This window comes from Hetaerina americana, unplaced genomic scaffold (genome assembly GCF_022747635.1).
Source record: "Hetaerina americana unplaced genomic scaffold, ioHetAmer1.1.p SCAF_12, whole genome shotgun sequence".
In the NCBI taxonomy this organism is placed as follows: domain Eukaryota; kingdom Metazoa; phylum Arthropoda; class Insecta; order Odonata; family Calopterygidae; genus Hetaerina; species Hetaerina americana.
In genome coordinates, this window is record NW_027286292.1 from 2,349,247 (window position 1) to 2,371,810 (window position 22,564).

Consider the following 22,564-nt stretch of genomic DNA (forward strand, 5'->3'; position numbering starts at 1 on the left):
AAAGACAAAACGCCTCTCAAGGAACATTACATATCTTCTTATTAAAGTAACAAGATGTAGATTAATTAAATTTAAACACATACCTCAGTTAAGATGATACAGTCAGTGTTCAGTTCCTTTTTCATTCAAAGAAGTGACTCTATTTTAATTCATAAATCTGTGCGTCAGCCAACAGAAATAGAGCACATCATTGTTGATTATGTATACCCTAAGTATGAACTTAATATATTAGGAATTCAGACCAAATAGCAGATAAAGGGAATGATTTCAGGCTACATTAGAATTTTATGGACAAATTGAAAAAAAAACAGTTTTATTTTGTTAAATTTAATTGTTCCTGATGAGTGCCCTGAGTTTCTGATGAGGAATGCCCTGTTGTCCCTTGTTTAACAAATAATTTATATGAGGAAACAGTAGTCAGAACTCTGCAGAGTATTGCAGACAGTGGTGCTAAATTTTTATTGAATGTTGTCTAAGATGGCAATGAAGTCCCTGAAAATGCTGTTAGAACTGTTATGGATCAAATGTGAGGAATTCACTTTGTTCCTGGCATGTTAAAATATATCAGCAGAAGAATCTTCCCAAGGGAGTCCAGAAAAGTGAAACCCTGCAAGTGTTGATCCATGAAAAGGAGAACTCTTGGAAAACCATACTATAAATACTTTCAAACAAGTTTTCACAAACTGCCAACAACTTTATTGAATACTTCAAGGAAAGCTATAGCACCTGCATAGGAAAATGGATAATACAGTGTGCATTGCGAAGGTAATGCAATTATTTTTTTTAGTGATTTATTGAACAGATTTGCACAAACACTTAAAATTCTTCAAAGTACACTTTTTGGGCCTCTACACATTTTTTCAAGCAACTCTGCCATAATCAGTATGCGCCATGGAAGCGTCTTTGGAGACCTCACATAACGTCTTTGTTACGGCTGATTGGATTGCTTCTATAGACAAAAAATGGGTTCCTTTCAGGGCTTCCTTAATCCGAGGGAACAATAAGAAGTCTCCCGGAGCAACATCAGGACTATAGGGGAGGAAGGGCAGTATTGGCACCTGGTGTTTGGCCAGGAACTCACGGATCGTAGCGTGTTGTCATGATGGAGTTGCCAGGAAGCGGAGATATCTTTTCTCGTCCTGATGACCCTTTTTTGGAGTCTTTCCAGCACATCCACGTAGTAGGCAACATAACATAACTGTCTGTCCTTGAGGAACAAAATTCTTATGGACCACCCCTTTACTGTCAAAAAAGACAATGAGCATTTTTTCATTTTTGATTTGCTCATTCTTGCCATTTTGGGCTTGGGGAACTGGTCAGTGTGCCTGCCACACAGAGCCTTGGCTTTTTGCTGCTGGGTCATATTCAAAAACCTAGATTTCCTCACCAGTGTTGATGTTGTCCAAATAATCAGGTTTATTTTCAATACATTGCAAAAGCTCACTTGAAATTTCCACTAGGTTGGTCCTTCGATACATGTTATGAGATGACATCATACTCACCTCCTGTACCTGCCATTGAATAGATTATAAATTATTTATTTTCTAAGCATTTTATAAAATAATACAATTTCATATTTAAGTATAAGTGCATATAAGGGCTAATAAAAGAAAATAAGATAGAAATAAAATATGAAAAAAAATGAAATTTATTAGACATACATATTACTGCCAAGTCACTCGAAGCTATGAAAAAATATTTGGGTTGAAAAAGGCTTCTGTTCATTTTTCCAAGCATCTTCAACCCACACTTTTATTTTCTATACTTTTCAATTACAATAACGAAATTAATTTTGGAAAGTTTCCTGTAGGCAGTGTTTTTCTCTTTAATAGTACAACCAGGAATGTATGCTTCCTGCCATCGGAAGTTAACATTTAACAATACAGTAAAAGTTGACCACTCATGTCCTGCTATGACTAAGAGAACTTATTTTGATGCTTTTGAATAAACAGCCCTCAAACCAGGGAGATTCTAGCCAATAGGGTCCATTCCATGATGTGCCAGATCCAACCAAACATTTTCTTTCACATAGAGTCTAAATTTCTATACTTCGGCTCTCAGTCATCAGGCAGTTTGGGCCCAGCTCTCAAGGGTGAACAAATGATTTATGGAAACAAATTTATTCATTTTCATTTATCTAAAAGCCCAAGCTTTAAAAAACCCTAATAATATTCTACTTGGTCCTCTTCTGCTTCATTTTACGAGGGTCATCCGGAAAGTAGTACCCGTTCGTGAAATAAAGACACAAAAGTAAATATTAACAAACATAAAAAATTTTATTTGAAAGAGGATACTTTAAACTACTTCTCAACATAATCTCCAAGCAAATTAAGGCATTTGTCATAACGTGTGACAAGTTTCTGTATTCCTGCTGCATAGTCCTTCGCCGCCAGCTCATTGAGATACGCGAGGGACCCATCTTGCACAAATTTTTGCATAATGCAGATGGTGTTTAACAATTTCATGAACAATTGTTCGAGAAACATTGGGAAAATGCTCACAGATGTCATCAATTGTGACGCGCCGATCGTTCCTCACGAATTCGTCAACTGAGCTCACCAGTTGGTCTGTAATGACAGATGGTCTCTCCGAACGCTCATCGTCGTGTGTGTTCCCCCTTCCCATGTTGAAGTTGCGACACCACCGCCGAACAGACGACTCGTCCATTACATTGTCTCCATACACCTCCTTTAATTGGCGATGAATATCACATGGGCGAACGTTTCTTGCATTGAGGAATTTAATCACTGCCCTCACTTCACAACTGGCGGCGTTCTCAATTTTTTTAAACATTGTAAACAATCACAGAAACAACACAGGCAATGCTAGCGTCACGCAACTTGGCTCAGAGAAGGCAGACAAGCCAATGAAGCTATCTGACCTCGTCCAGCGGCTACTCGCGTCGTCAGCACTTCATGCGGCACGAACGGGTACTACTTTCCGGATGACCCTCGTATAAACTACATTTCTTTTCTATCTCTCTTAGAGAAGCTTACTCATGATGCTTCTTTTCAACAAAGGGCAGATGTATCCACCTGCACCTCTGTGCACATTTCTTCTGGTGTACAAATCTTAGAACTGCTTCTTCTTTCTTCTCTTCCCATTCAACTGGCTCCCCAATGTCACATTTCCTGGCTGCATCATGATTCCCTTTTTCTTTGATGAAATCAATGACTTCCAGCTTAAACACTGCTGCAAAAGATTTTTTCTTCAGGGAAATTTTTTTCTCCATGGTTATTTTATCAGGAGCAATTCTAAATTTCATAAAATAATCGCTAGAAGAATATATGGAATCATGGACTGGAGGAAATAGCGACTCTGGTTAATCCTTTTAACACAATCTTATTCTTTAGCTACATTACTACAGCCATAGACAATCATATCATTCATTTAAAACTAATTAAAGAAATTTTTGATTTTCCACAGACTTGACAAGTCTGAGAAAAATGACACTCTTTTAATGTGGAATAATAAATTAATAAATGAAACTTTGGTTGGTATCAAACCATTGACATTTAGTATTTAGTGTCCCATACCTTTACCATTTATCTGAAAACTGCCTTGTATCAGAAAAGAAATGAACTATGTTTTATTTGTAAATTATCATTAGTATTAAATATTACAAGGGATCTTCTAGATTCACATTATCTAAGCAGTTTCAAAAGCATTAAGGAATCAAGGTATGGTATATCAGCCGCATATCAGTATTGCAGTTCTTTTAAAATCCTTGGATTATTATATATTAGAGGTTGATGTTAAAAAAGTAATATTTGTCGCGCAGGCATTTTATATAGGATGATTACCTGACTTAAGCCCTTGGAGCTCCTCTTTGGAAAAATCAGTACCATTGATAAAAACTGCTGATGCATTGATCTTGTAGTCTAACAGTTCATTGCTTGGTCCAAGTCTTTCGAAACATTGATTTAATAACTCCATAAATGAGATTTGAAGGATTTTCCTAGATTTATCATTCCTCCTAATGTCAGGGATACCCATTGGACACTTTTAATTGCTAGGCCTGCAGTAAGAGAAATATACTTTAATGACTCTGCCATATCAAATGCTATCAATGGATTTATGTAAATGTCATTAACCATTTCTTTCTTTTTTATGACATACGTTAACACATAGCTTAGGAGAATGTTTCATACGCCACACATAACATTAGAGGAGCCTCACTGTTGTAGCGTCCTAATTTCATAGTTTGCTGAAGGATTTTTTCTGAAGAATCAACCAATGCACCTTTTTTCCCTTTGCACCTGGCTATTTTATTTCAATACCATTAGGCTACTCCGAATTTAATTTTTGAATTCCCACAGTTTAAAGTTGTAGTTTTTAGGGGAGGTGACCGACAGCTGAGGTCATTTGCGTCATTTAAGATGGGCAGAAAAGAATGTATCGTGGAGAGAAACCTGGTGTCAGCATTAGCCTACTCTTAGCAAAAGTTACCAGGGGGTCTGCAGCTTAATGTCCCATCCAACAGATGATGTACTCACTCACAGTGCCCTCCACAAAGCACCTCAAGTAAAGACCAACATACCGCTAAAAAATATCTGCCGCCTCTGGGATTCGAACCCATGACCTCTGGATGGGAGTAATTATAATGCTTTACATTAAAAAAATGGTATAACCATATTAAATATCGTCAATATAAATATTACTTAATATATAAACCTAAGCTCTTAAATGTGATGAAGATAGTCACAAAAGAATTCATCAAATGAGTTAAGTGATTGAGCAAGTAACCAGGTGTATACCCTTTTCATGAAACTCTGGATACAGTCCAATTTCAACTGAGTGGGTAAAGAGTTATACAGTCGAATTTTCACATTATGAAATGTGTTGTAAGTTGATGACCATCTACAATAAGTAGTATTTAAATTCGCTTTACCTCTTGTGGTGTAGTTATGGATGTGAGATCTTAATTGATAAGTTTCTATGTTAACTTTCACATGAATTAAAGCCTTAAAGATATACAAATTAAGTACGGTCATGATTCCATACCTAATAAATAAGGTTTGCAGGAATCACATGGTGGCATATTAGTAAGATAGCGATTAGCTCTCTTCTGTAGTAGCAAAATTTGTTTAACATGTGGGAAATGACCTCATAACTCAACACTATAATTCAAATGACATCAAAAGAAGGCATGGTAAAGTGTTAAACGATACTCATTTGAAATGAGAAAGTTGAGCTTTCTTAACATATAAACAGCTATACTCAGTTTATTACAGGTTTGACTGATATGGGTCTCCCAGTTAAGTTTTGTATCAATTTAAATGCCTAGTATTTTAGCAGTTTCAATTTCAGTTATTTTTGATTTAAGACTGCATACAATATGCTGGGATTTTTACTGGTTAAATGTAAATGATTAATATCAAAGCATTCCTTAGCCTGTCATTGGGTAGAGCTAGATCATACCTTTGCATCTTCTAGATGTTGATATTTTCATACAAAATTGGTGCCATTAGCAAATAAAACAGATTTAGATTTCATATTACAGGGCAAATCATTAATCATGATGATGATAAGTACTGGGTAAACACCTAGCCCTCTGGAACACCACATTTTACTCTAAAAGCTGCTGATTGACAGCCATCAAGTTGAACTAATTGGTGATGATTATCAAAATATGACTTCATTAATTTCAGTGCAACACCCTCAACTAGTTAGATAGTAATATTTAATTGTTAACTCAGGCAAAAGCCTTCCTAAGATCACACAGTTTCACACAGTCTGATTCATTCTCTTCAAATGCATTAATGACATAATTAACTATGGACTCTACAGTCATAATTGTGGATTTCCCAGATCAAAAGTGATTTGGAAAACAGATTATTTGACTCAAAAAAATTACATATTTGATCTTTTATTATAGCTTCAAAACTTTTTCCAAAAACAGGGACTATGGAAATGGGGCAGTAGTTAAATCATCTTTATCACCTTTCATATAGACAGGTACTGTTTTGAAATAATTTAGAGCCGTTGGAAAATCTCCTGTATCAAAACATTAGTTAAGTAGCATAGCTAATGGGTCCACAATGATGCAATAATCTCCGTCTTTATGGAATTAGACTGACCATAAACATCCTTACGCTTGGATTTTAAAATTTATTTTACAGTTGATATAATATCAAATGGAGTGACAAAATTCCAATTGATACTACTCTTTAATTTTTCCATGACAGGAGCAATGCGTGCCTATCTCTATAGGCAATCCACTCTTTTTTTGGACTAGGGTACCTTATTTGAGATGAATTTCCTTCATATGTGGCAACAGTCCTTGTCAAGTGGCTTTTACAACTTCAACACTAGATCATAAAGATGACTCCATCATCAGTTGTGGTTTCTATCAAAGGAATCTTCCCTCCACAATTTTAATAGCCCACCCAAGGCGATACCTTTTTAAGTTGCCAGCAACTTAAAATATGCTGTTTGCATCGAAGCACTCATGGTGGGAGGAAGTTCCTTCTGTTTTAATTTGATGTTACCCATAATCATTTACATGAGGCCACTATGGTAATTAGTATGAAATCAGTCGTTGGGTGAGGTGACATGTAATTGTTTTTGGAATTATGATTCAAATTAACATTAATTTGTTAGCTTCATACAATTGTGTATAACTATACCTTGCATAATACGAATTACACTAAAAATGTTTAATGACTTTTTTGCTGGATAACCTTCAGGCTATTCTTTGGATGTGGTATTGTTCCTCAACTTTGTTCAAATTTTACATGGACAAGTAAAACAATGTCAATTTATTTATATATTTCCCTTAGCCCTAGTCCAAATATGAAGAAGATTGATGGTAGGCTATACGATTTTGCCCCTACTCTATCACGAAAGTCGTAGTTCATTTAGTTTGCACTAAGTCGCCACTATGCAGCTAGTTTCATTTTGATAATAATTACAAATTAATTATATTTTTCAAAAGATATATTTCAAAAACACGCTATGAAATTTTTTATCATTGAAAAAATTTGAAAGATGATACATATGATTAATTCCTAAGTTTTCAGCATCCCGTATAAGCCATGCACTCTCTTGTTCATATTACCACTTCACCTGAAGTGAATAAAATATTAGATTAAGTGTGCCTTTGGAACTTGGAGATTTCATAGAAATCACGGTGCTTACAAATGCAGTGTAGAAGAAAATTTTCAATCTCAATGTATCACTCTTCGGGAATTTTTCTGTTCATCAAATTTTATTAGAATATAATTTCATTATATTTTTATGAATTATTAAACGTAGCATAAGACTCGGTAGAAAACCTTATTCCCAAGGAGACTAACTATTCCGATAACATCGCATTAAAAAATACACCCCGCGAATAAATAAACTTCGTGAATGGTCACCAGATGGTAGTTTAACTGTAGCGTTCTTGATCACTCGAAGGTTATATTGAGGTAATTTCGGTCCACGTTTTGGAAGAACGTTTTGAGAGTTTTCCTTCAAAATTTGTTAGAACTTCAACGCAATATCAAAATTTGAACTTTAATTGATTCCAATAAATTACATACCATGACAATATTAAGTAAAAAGAAGAATAACTCGAAAAATGAAGAGCCGTCAGATAATGGCGGACTGAGTACAACATCATCTGCGCTACCAGTCTCGGCCTCTGCGGTGAGTAAGCCCCGCGGTAATGCTTATTCCTTCATATTATTCGATCCTTAATTGTTGAAGGGGTAAAATTTATATTGTGTTCGGAAAGTCTGTAGTTGTTGTCTGTGGTGGCACTCATCTTAAATGCCTGTTGTTGCAAGTCCAACGAATGCAATTACTCCAGTTGTTATAATAAAGCCTATTAACCCTACAAGCATTCAATTCGTTCGTGTGAAGATACTGTCCGTATCTGAAGCTTCAGATATTTTTTATTATGAAGTTTTTACAACGGTGTTACAACCCTGCCTTCGAAATTTTATGTTGTAATAGTCAGCTTTGAAATAATGATGGAGGAGGAATATTCTGTTTCATTTAATGTGCCTACAGTACGGATACACGGCGGATGTTTCGTTTCGACGATGCTTATTAGGAAATGTTTACGCCCACCTTTTGTTAATACAGGCGGTCGGTGTTTTGATTTTTGTGGTTTACTATTTCCTACCTTCGAATGAAGTTTATGAATTGTATGAGTTTCTTTTTCTTGTAGAGTATTTTAATTAGCAGAATGTAAATGATGATTTAAGTTTAATTAGATGATTAAAAAAAATAAGACATTTCACAAAGGTGCTCCCTGTCTGGGTTCCATGGATGAAGAAATGAATAGACCAGGAACCAGAGGTGGCTTTCTGCGCTGTTTGAGGGTATCTCCCATTGCAACTCACAGTTTTCATATACTGTGTACATGAGTGAAAGGCCTTGTTGCCCGTGCATGCTTTATTGTCTATGAATATTCTATTCAAAGGCGTGGGCATATTGCGACTTGATCGGTGCTTCAGTACGGAGAAGGCTCGGCCTTGTCATTCCCTCTAAATGATACACTACTTCGGTGCCGCTGCCTTTTGGTTCCAAAAATTCATTTATCTGGGCAGGGCATTCTTTACAACTTTGATTTTTTTTTATTTGTTTGAGAAAACCAAAAAAATATTCGTTGATGATGTTTATGGTTTTAATACTTAATAAAGAGCAAGCTAGCATCACTTTAATGTTGGCATTTGGATTTTAATAATCACCTGATTTCATGTTTTCATGGAAATGGTAATTTTGTGATTGCATTGTTGTGTTTAATGTCATAAATTTGATGTATATTTGTGTGAATGTAAAATTATGCACAGGCTGAAGTATAGACTCCTTTATATACATGGATGAGATGCCCTTTGGTCATGTTGCGTGTTAGTGATAAAAAGTCATTTAAGATAATAATAAACTAGATTTTATAATTTTGTACAAAAATATCAGATTTTGCTTCTCTCTCATGGAGTGTAATGATTCAAGATATAATACCGTGTTCATGTGTGTGTCGTTCATTAGTTCATTTGGAATTCCTGTCTTTGAAGCTTCCCATTTGTAATGAAACATCTTTTGAGCATACTCAAGTATTTTGATATTCTATAGTGTAAATGGAGACCACACTCCAAAGGAGTTGATCACAAGGGTGCAATACAAGTCTATTTTAAAAAGCATTGAAGTCTTGATGCCAGATGAGTAATAGATCTAAGAAAATTCAGGGCTTTTTTATTTTTCCAGTATGTACATTAAAATATTATTGGAATTCACCGACACCTCTAGATCTTTGGTAATATGGAGTGACATCATTGTTAATTGAATGAGAGTAAGATGACAGAAGTTTTATTTTGATGATAATGAGTACTTGACTGCTATTATGTGTACTTTTCAGAAGATCATTGAAAAGACTAGAACTTGTTGCCGCAAAAAGCAGTCTTTCACAGGTTGACTAATCCATTGTAATTTAGCATCATCAGCAAATGTAAGAACAAATTGAGTAGCTTCAGGCGTGATTTGGTGGAAGTCGAACTTAATGAATAACTGATTGAAGCACTTTTCCACTTGATGAAATTTTTATTTTATCAAGTGGAAAAGTGCTTCAATCAGTTATTCAAAATGTAAGAATCTTTGAATTTCCTCTATGATCGGGAAGTTCATTCATAAAAAGAATTAATATGAAAAGGAGGGAGATGAGATCCTTGGGGGAGTCACAGGGATAGGATCTACATGGTAGTTTTGAATTTTCAACAACTCATTACAATTGACGAGATTATCTTTCACCGATGGAAACATTGGGGGCCTCCAAATTCTATGTAGAACAGCTCGGACCGTGGTGCTTATATGCTCAATTGGTCTAAAGATTTAGCATAGTCTGTGTAGATGACATTGACTTGATAACCTTTGAATAGATAACTGCATATAGTTACATTTACTGAAAGAATTAATTCTCTGTGAACCAGCATGGTAAGGGCCTATTAGAATCTCCATTAAAATGGTTTTTAGTCGCTTTGAAACCAAGGATTCAAAGAGTTGTGAATGGCTGAGGTTTTGGAGACAGGTTACTAAAATTTAATTTCGCATCCCATACTCACAAAGTCTTGCAAAAAAGATTGATTTCCCGTTGGTGGGTGAATAACCCGTAACTTACGATTTATTACACTGTAAGAACAAGGAGTTAACATATTTCCCGGAGCATAAGATGCACCTGGATTTTTCAGGTTAGAATTGAATTGGATTGCTAGATTTGGATAATACTTGGATCAGACAGAAAAGGATTTAAGTATTTTGATGTTAACACCAAAAACAAAGAAAATTGAAAAGTTGTACTTCCAATTTAGCGGCTACACGTGTATCAACCATTATCCATTGTAAAATCCCGGAAATTTGTCATCACTGCCGCCAAATAATTTCTGCAGTTATTGTCACTGGGGTTGACATTTTCCTCACATGCATATGTCATCTCCACTTGCATGCAGTGCAGTTTCCGAAAGTATCAATTGTGTATGTTGATGTCACTGTTTTGCTCCTCCCCTCTTTTTTTTCATGAGCAATGTATATAAGCAGATTGATCTAAATCATTTTGTGATAATTGCATTTTGCCACATTTTGTCTCCTTTTTAAGAAATGTCAGTGAGTTGGAGTTGGTAACTGATTCAATGGGACATTTTTTTAGGAGTTAGAGGGTACACACACACTATCATGCATTAGGTTTACTTCTTGGCAAAAAGAAGCTCTAGTCTTCAGACAATAGAATAGCTCCTGGATTGTTGTGTGGTCTTGAGAGCTAGCCTCATATGTTTGGGTCACCTGGGGGTCCAAAAGATCCCAGGCCAAGTTCATGGCTTCATTGCTTGGAAGCTATGCCTCAAAATCAAACTTGTGCTCCTATTTGTATTTGATAGTGAACACTATCAAAGGTTTGTACCATTTGCAAGCCTTGGAATCACTTCAGTGGCCTTTGCACATTGATCTGCACTGATATAATGTGGCCGCGGTCCAACCATATGGCCACAAAATTCTATCAAAGTGTGTAGCGATTTCAATATATTTCCAGTAAATAGTCGTTTTGAGAAGTGAGTATTGCAAAGAGAATAGTAGGGATTTTTTTATTAAAATATTTGATTGAAGATGAAAGGAATTAAGACAAACAAGCAAAGATGCAGAGTCCATTGTCCTGGCGCCTGATATATGACAAACACCACATTTCCTTAAACGTTGAAATTGGTTGTTCTGTCTGATTTCTAGGCATTAATTCTAATTTCTAAACTTTGCATGATGTCTGCTGCACTATTTTTAAAATAAATTTATTATTGTTGAATAGACAAAATTATTTATTCACCCAATTTGCCTTGGTAATGATCTCTCTATTGTTTAAGCAATTATGCTTAAAATTCAGCCCTTAAACCTTCAGAATAAATATAATTTTTTGCAGCATTAACATTTAAACTCATGTCATTTCTAAGGGTAGTGTCTTTGGAGTGTGCCCCTAAAATTTTATTGACATTAGGAGATTTTTCAATGATTTGATCGAAAAAGTGAATTTAAGTGTTTTTTTAACATTGTTACTTAAAGTATTATTAACAAATTCTGCATAACTGCACAATGGTGTGTAGAAAGTACATGTTGTAGTAAATTCAGTGAAAGTTTCAAGGCTTTATCGCAAGTCACAAAGAAATGATGGATGTTTTTCGGCATGGGTCTAACGAGCCGGACCCCTTGTGACCATTATGTTATAGGTGGTAGGTGTAACCACAACGGATTAACAGAAAACATTTAATCATATAAGAACATTATCCAGGCTGTTGATGTGGGAATTATTTGTGTGATAACTTCAAAAATATTTTAAGTAGTGGTTAACTAGGTAACCTTAAATATAGGGTCTCATCATGAAAATAGACCTTTTTTGATTTAGCAATTAGCATATCTTGAAATAAATATTGTAGATTTAGATGAAAATTCAGTCTTGCTCAAGAAGAATGCTAGAACATAACTCACCTTACCTTTCATGTGCAAACAGAATTTTAAATGGTATACCTCTGAGGCAAAGTCTATTATCTCCTTCAATACTCTCCTGAGGTTTATCTGGAGATTTACATTCCATTATTGTGTGCAATCAGAAAATCACGTTGAACATTTTTTTATGGAATATACTGGAAAAAAAGTCCGGACACTGGCAATTATTTTGGCTCACAAACTATCCCAGCTGGGTAGATGCAAGCATTGATTGGCAGTGCCAAGAAGTGGCATTTCTTGAAGCAATGCCATGCATGAGCCGTGTGGCAACTCATCAGATACCCTTCTGAAGCATCGTAGGGAGGAGGATAGAATCTTAATGGGATAATTTTGAGCATTTGCTGTATCCCAAAAACATTAGCTAGGATTTGGTAGGAGAAATCATTACATCATATGGTAAAATAAACTGTAACAATGAAAAAAATAGTGACTGTAGACACTAGCTAAATGGTTTTTTCTTCTATTTTATTTTGCCATAAAAGTTCTATTTTTATGGATCAGCGATGGCTACATTCAGTTCTCAACTTGGTACGGTATGTCACATTCCCAGGCTCTTTTGCTGTCTGTTCAAATTCAAGGTAAATGGAATAAATAGAAGTGACCAGTTTCTCAAGTACCAATATTTCAATATTTTTCAGCATTACCTACCCATATAGTGATAATGATGTACCTTGTCTGAGATATACTTGTTGATTGTGTAGGTCCAAAGACTGATGAGTTAAATAAGAAAATGATCAGTGTAAAAAATGTATTGATATGAAAACTAAATTTCTTTTCCAGTGTTAAGGGTGGGCAGCATTCCTTAAACTGGTAATGGGCAAAACCTTGAAAAAAATCCATGCGAACACTCGGAATCAATCCATATAACCTCGGATTTTGGAGAAAATGTTATTTTACTGGAAAACACATGGTTGATTTTAGAAGGAAAAATAATTATATTCTTCATTTGGATTCTATATGAATTATAAATCAAGAGATATTTTTCTAACTAGCATCTTTCAATGCATTATGTATTCTGCAAGCACTTAAAGAATAATTGTCACATTTGTGTACTTTGATGGAGTGTTGAATTAGGTAATTGGGGTTGCAGTGTGCCATGCAATGACACAATTACTTGCCTACCACATTATCACCTCGCAAATCTTGTGTGCAGTGGAGGCTGCTAGTTACTCTGCTAGCTAGCTGCTGCATTACTTAGTATGTATTTTCCACCAATGGTTCTTTTTGGGAAAAGATATTTGACCATTTACATCTCAAACACATGAAACTGTTCCTTTTGGTCAGATCAGTGAAGGACATTTAAATAGTGATAAATCAGTATCTAAAGTGCTGATACTTCTATTAAAAATAATTGTAAAATCCTCGCTGGAATAAAGGGTTAGTCAAATTTCTCAGGTAGCCCAAAATCTTCTGGGCTAAAACACATTTTCTGAATATTTTTCTTATAAAAGACAAATTAGTTCTTGTGTGAGTTATCCATGCACAATTTTTATATGTTGCTTGATGTAATCCACAAACTTGAAACTATCAGAGCAATGAGTTCCTGGTATAATTTAAATGTTGCTCAAAGTTAAAAAAGGTATCCTAATAAACTGCACGTATTAAAAGGTAAAGAGTGCACAGTCATCAACTAGGAGTTTGGTTTGATAATTGAAGTATTAGAGCTCACTTAGCCCAAAGCAGCGTGACATTTTTCACATTTGGCACCTGAAAAATCACAGGTTGTGAGTGCTGAGCTTGGAATTGAACCCTGGCCCTCTGTTCAGTAGTCCATTGTTCTACCCCATTGCCTACCCTTAGTCAAAGATGGTGGTGGACTAATCTTAAAACAGGGTTTGAAAATTAGAAAAAAAGAAGGCGTTTCATCTTGACAGTTTTTAATGTTGTTTTGGATGTTCTTTGAAAATAATACACAATGAACTACTCATACCTAACCTTTACTAAATTTTTTTTAGTTTCATCTTGTCAGAAGGATAAATATTTTTTGTACAGCTTTATTGTTCAATAGGAATAAAAAATGTATTTTCGTTCTAAAATTTGGGTGCTAATTGAGCTGATGATGGCTTAGAAAGATGGGAGTTTTGGGATGTTCTTAGAGATGGTTTCCGGCAAAAGTCTATTTCATCTGCTTTTGCCAGTCTCATAAATACAAATAGGAGTATCTGACCAAGTTTTTAGGAGTAAGAATAAAATGGTTTTTGAGATGATATTTAAAATAAATTTTTGTATTTTGCTCACTTTTGAAAATTTTATATTAAGGTATGCATCAATGGTCAAAGATGACATTATTTGTAGAACTAACCCAGCAGGGGAAACAGAGCAAAATTGTTTACAAGATTTGACCCCATCTTGAAAGATTATAGTTATCGAGATATTTTTGTGCAATTTTTACAAAATGGCTGCCTGATCACCCTCTTGTAACATTGTAAAAAAAAATTAAATCCTGTGAAAATAGTGTGCTGAAATAAATTTGCAAAGCTTTAAATTTTCAATATTATTAGTTTGATTGGGTTATAAATGTATCATTTTATTGTGTTTTTCTTTTGAAAGTGGAAAACACGTGCACTGGTAATAACCATGTATTTTAATTTTCATGTAATACTCCATATTTTTAATTTTGCCTCATAAGTCATTTTCATTTCTCCCCATTTCAAGTTATCTGAGAAATTGTCATCATCTCCCGCAGGTGTTCTTCCAATGTAGACATTACACAGCTAACTCCTAGTCATGCAGACTGAGATTGAGTTTAAGTAGTTCAAAGTTCGATCAGTAGTGGCAGTTGAACAAGTATTACCCCGCGATTTCCACATTTTTCGGGCTGCGTCCGCGTATGTCGTTTAAATGTACAACAGTTTCGCCAGCTATCCTGCTGCGTCCTTGACCTGAGGACGCCAGCAGGATAGCTGGCGAAACTGTTGTACATTTAAACGACATACGCGGACGCAGCCCGAAAAATGTGGAAATCACCTACTCATGGCCGCGGAAACCTTCGAACGAACAAGTATTACCCCGCCTTGTTTAAATATTCCCTAAAACGTTCATCTTCTATAAGTGTTTAGTACGAAACTAATCGATGAAGTTTTTTTTCATAAAGACTGATGTACACGAGTAACTCTTAGAATGTGAATTTTTTTACTCTGGCACATGGTCAAACAAAAAGCAAGAAAACTGAAAATGAAATTGTGTAATTATTCAAACATATGTTGGAAAAAAAGGACATTTAATGGGAAGTGATGTTAATGTTGTAATTTGCAGGAAGACTTAAATTCTAATAATACGAATATGGTATTTGCCTATACATAATAAAAAGCATAGCATGCTTAGTTATCTTGAATTAGTGATTTAATATTCATTCGTATTCAGTAATTTCAACTAGGAATCAAGTCTTTTCTTTTATATGCTAGATGTCTCCCAGACAATCAATGCTTGTCCTGAGTTGTCCACTTGTTGTCTTATTTTAGTAGTCTAGATCCCAGAAATCTCTGAGACACTGCAAAAAGTAACCTTTTATTTGTATTTTTATGTTAATGTACTCAACATTGTTTCAAGTGGAAATTCTGCAACCACTTTGTTTAACAATTGTTTTCATAAATTAAGCATATTCGTTTAAACTGTGGGAAGAAAAATTGGAGATTCCATAAGATGGAAAATAAACTTTGATAGAGTACCGCATGTGTAGTAATGTTTCCGGGAAAGGTATGCAAATGTCTCGGGTGAAGTTTAAATGCACACAAATATCCCACAATCCTTCTAAAGGGTGTGCGAGTAGGGTGTGTAATCTCCAGGTGGAAAGGGTATGAAACGAGGAGGGGTGGATGTTCAAGGGATGAAGAAAAGGAAAAGGAACATTCACATAAAAGCCCTGGCAAGCAAGTGCCAAGTGGTTTTATTATGTGGAGCACCCACATAAATGTTCACACACAAACGTGTTTGCACCATACTTAGTTTATTACAAGTGTTGATATTACGCTCTACAGAAGTTTTCATCTACATCTACATAATACCCCGCAAGCCGCCGCAAGGGTGTGTGGCGGGGGGTGTTAGGTCACCAGCCGTAAAAAGGAAAAATACCACATGCAAAAAAACAACACGGAAAATTACACCCACAGCAGTGCACACACTCATGCAAAAATCCCTTCATCCAATACTCATGCGAACACATATACCGCAAAACAACTAAAAACTGCACCCCATTATGCAGCACAAAAGCCATCCTACAACACGGAAGCCAGGACACAACAAGCAAGAGTGTGAAACATCACTACCACATGAAAATGCACCACAAAACACTCTACCCCCTAAAGAGTCTGTAAAAGGCAGGGAATGCGACTCAATGTTGCAGGTAGCAGGAATTTCCCCCCGCGGAGAGGGATGAGGGACTGAAAGGGTCTGAAAGTTTTCTAGTATTTTAAGAAGAGGGGATAAAAATGAACTTCAACCATGTGTGTTCGAGACTATACCATACTACGACAGGTCATGCAGACTCGGAAAGGAAGGAGTGCACCTTGATTAAGCTAAGGGTTTTTAATTTTGGGTCCTCATCCCTGATGTTCAGGTAGAAAAAGTGGGATCCTTCTGGTAGCAACTGATTGCGTTAGGCGTTACCCCATCCCAGGAACAAGGGGAGATTGAAAGAATAATGAAAGACAGTAAGCGAGTGTTTTAGTATGTACTGCAATATATGTTCTTTTAGTTTTAATTAGTCCTGTGGGGAGGGTTTTGCCAACTAAACATATTATTACCTAGGCATTGCAAGTGACAAGTGGCATTCTTGTGGGGTATAATCCTACAGTTATTATTGCATGTGGGCAGGACTCCTTGGGTCTCCTAATTCTTTTGTCTTATTCTCCAATTTTACATTCATGATCCAATTGACTGATGTATGTTGGCATACGAATAATTGACTAGATCTCCGTGGTGAAACAAACAGCTCCAAATATATTTGGATCAACATGGCATTATATTGTCCAATGATTCCCAACCCAGCTTCAGAAGCATTTCTGTCTCTCTTTTCATTTTGTCAAAATAGGTTTTAACAAATCTGGCTGCCTTGTGTTGAACATTCTCAATTTCCAGAATGAGACCCTTTATCAGTTGAATTTCATGAACTGAATGGATACTTAAAATAGGATCTCACGAGAGCATGGGAGCAATGCTCCTTGACCTTGAGCTCCTTCGAACAATGCATCTAATGAATTCCAATTGTTTATTTGCTAGCATGCAGATTTTACATATGTAGTGACCCCATTATAAAGTTTCATTGATAGTTACACATGTGTAGATATTTTACCATGGTAACTACTTCTAGATCAACCCCAGCCAGTTGTACACAAAACTGCATATCTTTTTAAGGAAATTTATCCCGAAGATTAATTATGATTTACTTCTAATCCCCATTTTGTGCACCATTTTGAAATACCATCAAGGCCCTTAGAGAGTATCAATCAACCCTCATTTCAGATATTTCCCAAAAAATCACTATCATTCTCAAGCATTGTAATCATTTTATTCCCTCCGAGGTTCAGATCATTAACAAAAATCAAGAAAAGCCAGGGCCTAATTATGCTTCCCTGAGATACATAGAGGCCACTTGTAGAGTCATCAAGGACAACCTTCGATTCACTTTCTGACAGAAAGCCAATGACCGAATTGGTTGTGCTCTCATTGATGGTACAACCTTTAATTTTTAAATAAGTTTACCATGGGGAACCTTCTCAAATGCCTTTTTGAAATATAAAAAAATTCATCCACTTTGAAATATAAAAACATTCATCTACTGCTTATCACTGTCCCTCAATGTGAGTCATGAGTGAATAAACCTATTGAGTCTCAGATGAGTGGACTTCTCTGATCATTATTTATGAAGTGTATGCAGTCAAGAAATCCCATTATTGAAATGGCATTGATATATTTCACCACTTTGCTAGGAATCAACGTGAGGGAAATGGGTCTGTAATTGCTGGGATCTTCCCCACTACTTCTGAAAATAGATGATATATGCACTATTTTCTAAATTTTAGGGACTTTGCATTCCTTGAGGGATTTTAAAAATATTACTTGGAAATGTGGCATAATTTTCAGAGCTAATTGTTTTGTTACCCTAGCAGTATATTTTCTGCTTCCAGGGATGTGTTGGTCTTAATCAATTTTTGTAATTTCATAAATTCTTATTCAGATGCTAACATTAGCCATCTGTTGGGAATGAAGAAAATCTGGGAAATCCTCAGTGGTAACATCATTTGTACAAACGCTCGGGATAAATTTATTGAAAGTATGTTTTTCATTACTATCAGTGGAAATAAGATCCTTTCAATCCCTTAAGCAAAATGTGGTTTGCTTCTCTGTACTCTCTGTAAATCCATGACAGTTATCAGATTGTTTTAGGGTCACTGTCCAAGTACTCCCACAGTACTTTGCATCTTTTTAGTACCTTATATGATATAAAGTTAAGTGATATGAAGATTACATTAAAAAATATGAGCCCATTAGGTTTAAAAGTATGCTGGGACATAAAAAATTGCACCTGGCACAAAGCATATATTAAAACAATTAATGATTGGGATTAATAACTGGAAACCTACACAGGAGTAAAATACTACATTATAAGATGTCTAGAATGAATTAAATGAACTGATAAGTTGAAGCTAAATAGAAAAAAAACTGATAACCTGTAAATAAACGTGGGTAGTCTGAAAGGTTTCTTACCTAACAAGTAAAAGAGATATTTTTTCAATGCAACAATTTCAGAATGTAAAAATCATTCGCCTTGACTGGAGGCGAATGATTTTTACACTCTGAAATTATTGCATTGAAATGCACATTAGCGGATGACTCCGTTAAAAGTTACTGTTGCGGCATCTCCCGCAGTTTCTTTGGAATTTGTCAGAGATATTTTTTCTTCAAATTTATTTTTATTAATTAACGTAGCCTCCTTTTAAGTTGATACACCACTCTAGAGTGATTCTTTAATATTTATAAACCTTTCAAATAGTAGTAGACGTCTCTCTTAGCAAAATAGGTATTTACAAGCATGATAACCTCCTCATCTGATGAAAATCTGTCCTCCAAGCAAAACTTAAGTTTAAGAAAGAAAAAGTTTAAGAAACAGGAAAAGGTTGCTTGCGTCCAGAGCTGATGGATATGGTGAGTTGTCAACCAAAGCAAAGTAAAATCCATGAATTTTAGCCATAGCGACTGTCAAAGTGTAAGCAGGTGCGTTGCCCTGATTGGAAAGTACTTAACTCTTCTTCAAATGCGGTGGTTTTTTTGCAACTCCTGCCTTCTACTTTTCAAGTGATGACATGTGATGCTCTCGCATTATTGTTTACCTAACGGAAGATGAACACAATTCTTTGACCATTCCAAAAACCAGTCACCATCACTTTCCCTGCCTTTTGAACCATCTTCAACTTTTTGGCAGCAGGTTCACCTCCTGCAGTCCACCTGTTTTGACTGTTCTTTCATCTCAAGATTGTGGCGGTGAATCCAAGTTTCATCTACAGCTATGATTCGATACTAAAAACCTGGCTTATTTCACATGAACCACTTCAGAAGAGCTTGGGAAATGTTCATTTGACTGCGTTTTCCAACTGAAGTGAGCAAACATGACATCCGACATGCTTTACCAAAGCTACCTCATTTTCCATTGTCACAGTATTTTTACGCCATCCGTTAAAACCTTATTATCAGATCCATGACAAGTCGGATGAGGTTCATGGCATATCTGCTCTTGTGTTTGTGACTGTTTACAATTAGGTAAATGAGTTAAAATGTGGTTGTGCATCCACAAATGATCATCCAATTGTTGGGGACATCAAGTAGAAGTGACTTCCTCTGGAATGATTGACGAATCCATGATGTGGTTTTGAGTGATGAACAAATTGAATTTCGTGAAATAGTGGCTGTAACAGGCATATCACAAGGTAGTGTTTTCAGTTTTACACTAAAAATTGGGTGTGAAAAAAGCAAGATGTGTGCTGCATTTGCTCTCAGTGGAGAATAAATTCAATTGTGCAGTCCAGTCGGAGGCTGGTTTGGTGTTTCTCTGTTGCAATCCTAATGAGTTTCTATGTCGATACAGAACTGTTGATGAAACATGGTTACAAAGCTACACTCCAGAGACAAAGTGTGTTTCTAAAGATGATCCGCCTCCAAAGAAGGCGAGGATGGTGACATCGGCCCGCAAGGTAATGGCCGCGGTACTATGGAATGCATGTGGAATTACTATTGATTGCTTGTAAAAAGGAGAAATGGAGACTGGTATGCATCATTATTGCACCGGTTAAGTGAAGAAATCACAATAAAACTCAGCAAAAAAGTTCTTCACACTTACGTAGTTTCGATAGCAGCAATTATGAAAATGAATTTCTAATTATTGCAACATCCATCCTATGGCATTCACCAGATTGACCCCCAGTGGTTCTTTATTTCTGAACTTAAAGAAATGGCTCGACGGAAAAAAAATGCATGATGAACAAGGTGATCATCACCAAAAGGTGCCTATTTTGAGGACCTTTAGAAATCTTACTTTTTGGATGGCTCTGAATGAAACAGAAAAATACTGGGATAAATGCTTCAAGCTAAAACGAGATGATATTGAAATGTAAATACATTAGCCTAAAATAATGTCTATTTTTTCAAGACTTATTTGATGAACCATGTATTTTAATAATCTTGCAATTGCAACGTATAAAATAGAGTAAATATTGACTTTCCTTAAGAGCATTAAGATAATTTTCAGATACTCTTTTATTTTCACAGACGACGAAAATGTTTGTTAATTCATGTGAGCATTGATAAATCAAGTTAGGAATTATTTTTAAGTAATGTAAGCATGAAACTTCTGTCACGTGAATACATACTCATCCTTCATTTCAATGATTTAATTAATGACATGTACCTGCTGATTTCATTTTCAATTTAGAAACAGAAATCTTAAACCTTGTCAGTCTGAAGGAAAGTTCACATTCAGCCCTGAGTGTTGAAGTTAATTTTAAGCCATTTCTGACTCCAACATTTACCAGAAGAGTTAGTTGTAAACAATAGAATTTTTATCTTGGAGGCATATATCTAAATTCCAGATTTGGTGATAATAATTTTGCTGTGATTAATTATAATCAACCAAGAATAACTATCAGCTTTGAACATTATTTTTGAAATTGTAGTAATTGAATAGAGTTGTAATCAGTAGGTAAATATTGAGAGTGAGAATGCAATGGTTGATAAATGTGCCATTGTGGGAATCCATTTTAAGATCTTGTTATGTCATTCTGTTAATGAAAATGTTAATCCCTAAGGAAATAGCAATTTTTGACGGGGCCACCATGGTAACTCCCTGTTCAAAGCCATAATGATAGTTTTTGACTGGTAGCAGATAGTTGTTGATTGTTGGTAGAACTATCTAAAAACTGTTTCAAATTATAATACAAAATTGTTATATCAGTGTTTTCAAGAAAAGAATTTGTCTATTTGTGTTATGACTTAATGATTTTTAACAACTTAAAAAGAGTGTCATGGTATTTTACTAAAACAATTTAATGCTTTTGCTTGCGTGCCATGTATTGATTTTTTCATAGTTGTCAAATATGCATAAAATTGCCAAGAGTAGGCACAACATTTGGTGTTTCTAGATGTAAACAAAAGAAAGCAGTTTTGCACTGCTGACAACCTTCAGTTAGAAATTTGATGTACAATAGTTAATTGTTGGACAGTGAGTAAATGGTTATAATATGGTCTCATAAATTTAACTGTTAGTAAGCTTGTCAGATCTCATGCTTAACCGAGACTTGATGCAAAGAGTCATGGTACCAGCCGTAAGACATGCCGTTTGATATAATGCCAGTTTACTTCTGTAATGTCTGAAGCATTACATGTGAAAACTGGCGTTCTATGAGTACAGTAGTTTCGTTTGAAGTTTCCAGCATCGAGAGTTGCCTTTAGCTCAGTTTGATATTCGCAAACAGCCATGGTTCATAGTAATGAGCGTCAGTTTTCTCAAGGAAGGCAAATTAATCCTTGGTCTTGGTATGTTATAAAGAGGTGCATGCGTTGAGAATGTAGCAGAAAATTGATATATTGATTTGTTATTTTTCTTTGAAGTAACATTTAATGTTCTCTGCACATTTCAGTTGGAGTCTACTGAAAATCATGGTCTTCCGTGTGCACCTTTTAGCCCCACATCAAATGCTCAGCAGCATCACTTATGGCCTTCACAAAGTAGTTCCAGCCGTGAAGAAAAGCATCCATCTCACAATGCTTCTAACAATCCTTTTGATGAGATGCTTGACTCGGTGCCTAGTGTAGGCAAGCGAAGGCATCGTGCAAGTCCACACAGGTTTGGTCCCTGACTAAATAATCCTCTGCTTATTGTGTTGTTATTGAGCCACTGCATGCTAACAAAGTACCGGGAAGGTCAGCTGTCGGGGTTGCCCATGTGTCGGTACCAGCCGGATATATTTGGTTAGAATCCCCACCCCCCTTCCCCCTCTCTCTCTATGAGTACTCAGCTGACAAGTTAGAGTTTACATGGGCATCCCTCAAAATGGATAGACAAGCAATGTTAAGGCATGCGAGTGACAAGTCAATCTCTGTTGATGGA

The 22,564-nt window shown here is 35.7% G+C and overlaps 1 protein-coding gene across 1 annotated transcript in view; it reads left to right on the top strand.

Annotated features, from left to right (window-relative positions):
* Positions 1 to 7,375: 7,375 nt before the first annotated feature.
* The window catches only part of Duba (Deubiquitinating enzyme A), a 39,204-nt gene continuing 24,015 nt past the window's right edge, over positions 7,376 to 22,564 (top strand). The window contains exons 1-2 of the mRNA XM_071582904.1: positions 7,376 to 7,632; positions 22,095 to 22,300. Of these exons, the coding sequence (XP_071439005.1) occupies positions 7,528 to 7,632; positions 22,095 to 22,300 (311 nt within the window). The 5' untranslated portion in view covers positions 7,376 to 7,527. The remainder of the gene's footprint in view (positions 7,633 to 22,094; positions 22,301 to 22,564) is intronic.